At 41.2% G+C, this 4,607-nt stretch overlaps 1 protein-coding gene across 1 annotated transcript in view; it reads left to right on the forward strand.

Annotated features, from left to right (window-relative positions):
• Nucleotides 1–532: 532 nt before the first annotated feature.
• Nucleotides 533–4,607, forward strand: part of GTF3C3 (general transcription factor IIIC, polypeptide 3, 102kDa) — a 46,552-nt gene continuing 42,477 nt past the window's right edge. Inside the window, exons 1-2 of the mRNA XM_012641639.1 lie at nt 533–654; nt 1,674–1,785. Coding sequence (XP_012497093.1) covers nt 553–654; nt 1,674–1,785 — 214 coding nt within the window. The 5' untranslated portion in view covers nt 533–552. The remainder of the gene's footprint in view (nt 655–1,673; nt 1,786–4,607) is intronic.

The following is a 4,607-nucleotide window of genomic DNA, read 5'->3' on the forward strand; positions in this document are numbered from 1 at the left end:
AAAAAGGGGAAATTGAAGGTCCTGGAGGGGGTGGGATTTAATGCGTAAACTGCGGGAGAACTTTAGCTTTCTGCGCAAGGGAGAACTGGAACGTGAAACATGCACGTGGCAGAGCAAATGGTTAAATTAAGGGGAAAAAGTCACTACAGCAAAGACTAATTTAAAAAACATTGGGAAAAGAAAATGGATTGGAGAATGAAGCAAACATCTTAGAGAAGAATTGAAGGAAATTAGCTAGATTAAAGAAAATCTCTTTAAAGTACATTTTTTTTCAGCTGCCTGATATCCTTAAAGCAGGAAACCTGACGGAGACAGCTGGAGCGAGCCGGAAGCGCGGCACTTCGCCCAGAGGTCCCGCCTCCGCCGAGCGGAAGTAGGCCCCGGCCTGGTGCGCAATCGGAACCCGACCGCTGCGAGTGCAGCGCAGGCCGGGCGAGTTTGCCGGAAGGACGCCGGGTGCCTGCTCGCGGCGGCCCGGCGTGAGGTAGTCTCGGAGGTGCTGCTGTTCCGGTTCGGTGTCCCGGTTGCTGGGGCTGCACAGACCTTGCAGACATGTCGGGGTTCAGCCCGGAACTCATCGACTACCTGGAAGGGAAAATCTCCTTTGAGGAGTTCGAGAGGCGGAGAGAAGAAAGAAAAACCCGCGAGAAGAAAGTGAGGAGATGCTAGGCAGGATGCTCTTCAGTTTCTCCTCGCCCTAATGCACTTAGAGATGTGGAGGACCCAGATGAACCCTTTTGTTGTGACGAAGCGGGCTGGGAACTCCAGCAGCTTCTTCCCCTTCTTACAGAAACTCTGGTTCTCACCCCTCCCTCATCACTGTGCTAAGCTCCTTTTAAAAATGTTTTCCTCCACCTGAAAGCTTTTGTCTCGATGGTAGCCTCTTATTTATTCTTTTTACCTAATACTTAATTTTTATTTGAGAGTAGCTTAGTGCCGGTAAGGTTAAATGGGGGGTGAGAGGATGAGGAGAAGAGTTTGGTGTCCTACAGTATCTGGTTCTAGTCCTACCTTTGCCGCTAAGTCATTTTGTGACCGTGGGTGGGCAACTCACCTGTTTCCTTTAGGCCTCAGTTTCTCTACTTCCAAGCTGCAGTTGTTGAGTTCCCATTTTTGAGGAGTCTCCCACTGGTGTGGTGTAATCTACCAAAAAGGTAGTTATTGTCTAATAACAAAATCTTAATGGATACCTGCTTTTTTCATACTTAGGGATATCTCACAGGTGGGGATACTCACCACTATACTTTCCGTATTTCTCACTTACTTGAAGCCCAAGGGAAAATAAAATTGAAGCTTTTGAAGTTAGCCGGTGGATTCTTTCCTAATTCATGGGACAGTATTAGGATACAATGTGTAGATTAATGAAATCATTAAGATATTATTAATAATTTTTTTTGTTGTTTTACAAATGACCGAGACCAAAGGATAAAATCTAAGTACTTTGAGATGCTTTGGCAATATTCAAATTTAGATTCCACATACTATGTATGTGTGTAGAGCTGAAGTTTTATAGAAATAGAAAATAAGGCAAATGCCTTATTCTGTTATATAAATGGCCCCCCCATGGTCACAGAATGACTGAGTGGCAAAGCTAGGACTAGAACAAGATACTTTGATTGGAGAGAGCTGGATTTGCATTAGTTTTTGGAATCATTAAATAAATTTTCAATCAGAGTCTTCAGGAAAAAGGAAAGTTATCAGCTGAAGAAAATCCAGATGACTCTGAAGTTCCATCATCATCAGGAATTGACTCTACCAAATCCCAAGACAAAGATGTCAATGAAGGTATGTTAAGATTAGTTGCTATCTGCATTAAATGTTAAGAGTGTCTAAGCAAAGTAATTTAGTGAAAGCATCATTTTGTCATTGCAATGATATTCTGTTGTTGATTATCTGGTTTATCAGGAGCGTAATGCTTGGCACTCAATGAATATTTGTTGAGTTACTGAATGTGGTGATGGTTATTTTTGTGAGTTCCAGTGATGGAAAAGTGTTTGAAATTGACACAAGTATTTGTTTGGGAGCGTTTTTACAATCATTATTTTAAATTGGCCCTCTAAGTTGGTGACTAATTACTTCCACATTATACTCCCCCAGGTTATAATGAATTAATAGTGCTATACAAAGTTGCTTCCAAACCACAGCTTTGGTTATAGGGAGATAAGATAGAAATGATAGAGTGGAAGGCCAGCTGGTTGCCCAGATGGGACCTTACACACGAGGTATCTAGTATGCTACCTCATTCTAGGATCCAGTCCTTAGCTTTGCATGTCCGGATATTAAATTTGGTTAGTGCACCCAGACTAATTAAACTCGTCAGAGACTAATTAATGAACTAGTATGCAAATTTACTAATTTCCGGTGACTGATAGCCCTTCCTGGTGCTCACAGTGCTGGTAATAGCTCAGGGTATCCACTTACTACCCATGTCAAGTTTCTTGGGTTGCTGAATTGTCCATTAGAATGTAGCTTCGTGTATAGTATCTGATTGAGAACTAAACAAAACTTTCTAGTTCTAGCGGGTAGAAGTAGAGGCTGGCTGTTTTCCCTCTAAACAAATAAGCCTTTACACAGAGAATCCACACTCATAGGATGGGCAGAAAACAGACTTATTTTATTCCTACCTCTCTGGACCAAGTGGGGAAGAAGGGGCAAAGAGGAGGGAAAACTGGGGTTACAGTTTCTTACTTTGCCAGGCAAGTAGGGTGGAAAAGGGGGCTTAAGTTGTTCTGACAAGCTATGGGTCCTTCTTTACCTGCTCAGGGGAGGAGCTGCTCTTCTATCATCAGGTCTTTGAGGTGTAACTGTAGCAGCAGGCACAACTGCGTGCCTGTCAGTCTTGTTGCCTAAAGCTGCCACCAGGCCCTCCCTATAAAAGGGGTTACCTGAGTCCAGTTCAGGCTCCTCATGAGCAGTCAGGCACACAAGGACTAGCTGGCCTCAGCTCACATAATCCCATCAGTCCTTTTAAGATATAAAGCTCGTAATATCCTATGAGAGAATTGTCCCAGAACTCTACCGAGACTCTTGGCGAGTGTGAGCATGTCTTCACAGCAGAAGAAGGAGGGGGGCAGTTTTGAATGCGCTTTGGCAAAGTCTGCTAATTGGAATATATGGCCATTGTCTTTTTCCTCCTGGATATTGCTGAATACCACTGCTAAATTCTTTTGAGCTCCTTTCCAACACATCGTGCAGTTAGGGTTGTCTTTTATTTTCAATTCATTGTTGCTGAGATATAAAACTACAATTAATTTTTATATGTTGACCTTATATCTGGCAACCTTGCTAAATTCATGTATTCTGACAGTTTGTATGTAGATTCTTTTGGATCTTCTACTTACATAACCATGTCATCTGTAAGTAATGAAAATTTTATTTCTTCCTTGCCATCTTTATTCCTTTTATTTCTCTATTGCACTGGCTAGGACCTCTAGTAAAATGTTGAACTGGAAGTGGGGATAGCAGGCATCTTTGTTTCATTCTTAGTAACTTTCTATAATTCATCATTAACCATGTTTGTGGAAAGTTTTTTGTAATACTCTTCATGAAATTAAAGATACTCCCTTTTGTCGGGAATTTCCCAGCCGACAGGGTTGAAGACAGGGCGCCACACAAGAATAAGAAAAGAGACAATAGAGGAGAAAGAATGGGATTAGGGGACTCGAGGCTTTCCAGACCAAGAGTCCCGAGACTAATTTTTCACTCGTATTTATTCATCTCAAGAACAAAAGATTATCAAGAATTATATAATTAAACATGTTTTAAAGATATCCCACAGGCAAACAAGTTCTAAAGATTTCCATAATGATTACAACAATCAGGTATACGTCATACAATTAGGCTATAAAGATTACTATATAGATTAAGATATCTAGGTGTACATTGATCTCAGTAAAGCTATTTCTAGCCTAAAACTAAATAAGAACATAAATTTAGAATTGTGGCCAGGCTAGTTCTCCAGTAGGTTGGATGTTCCTAATAGTAGTTCTGGAGCAGTTTTTCGCCCCAGGTGAGGTATTGTCTTCAGTTCCTCCTGTCCTTGGGATGTCCTTAGTGTTTGGAAACCAGCCACACTCATGTAGACTGTCACGTCCACAGAGGTTTCTAGGCCAGCAATATCCCTAGGCCACCCTAACATTTCTAAGCTACCCCAATACCTTTCATTTTCAGTTGACTAAGAATATTAGAAATGGATGTTGGATTTTACAAAATGTTACTTTTTATCTATCAAGATGGATCATATGATTCTTCTAACTCTTTTGTTCATGTGATAAATTTTACACATTTCATCTTTATTTTGGATGTACAAAATTCTTGAATATGATCCTTAGGACTTCATACTAAATATTTCTTGATCAGAACATGTGGCTTCTTAAATCTGTTCTTCGCTAAACATTGATTATCTCATTTATCCAGCATCTTTGGGGTTCGAAGTATTTCATATAAGTGAATAAGCTTAAGGGGATTTTTTGGTGTGTGTGTGTGTTTGAGATAGAGTCTCGCTTTGTTGCCCAGGCTAGAGTGCAGTGGCATCATCATAGCTCACTGCAACCTCACACTTCAGGGCTCAAGCGATCCTCTTGCTTCAGTCTCCCCAGTAGCTGAGA

This window comes from Propithecus coquereli, unplaced genomic scaffold (assembly GCF_000956105.1).
Source record: "Propithecus coquereli isolate 6110/MARCELLA unplaced genomic scaffold, Pcoq_1.0 Scaffold167, whole genome shotgun sequence".
Lineage (NCBI taxonomy): Eukaryota > Metazoa > Chordata > Mammalia > Primates > Indriidae > Propithecus > Propithecus coquereli.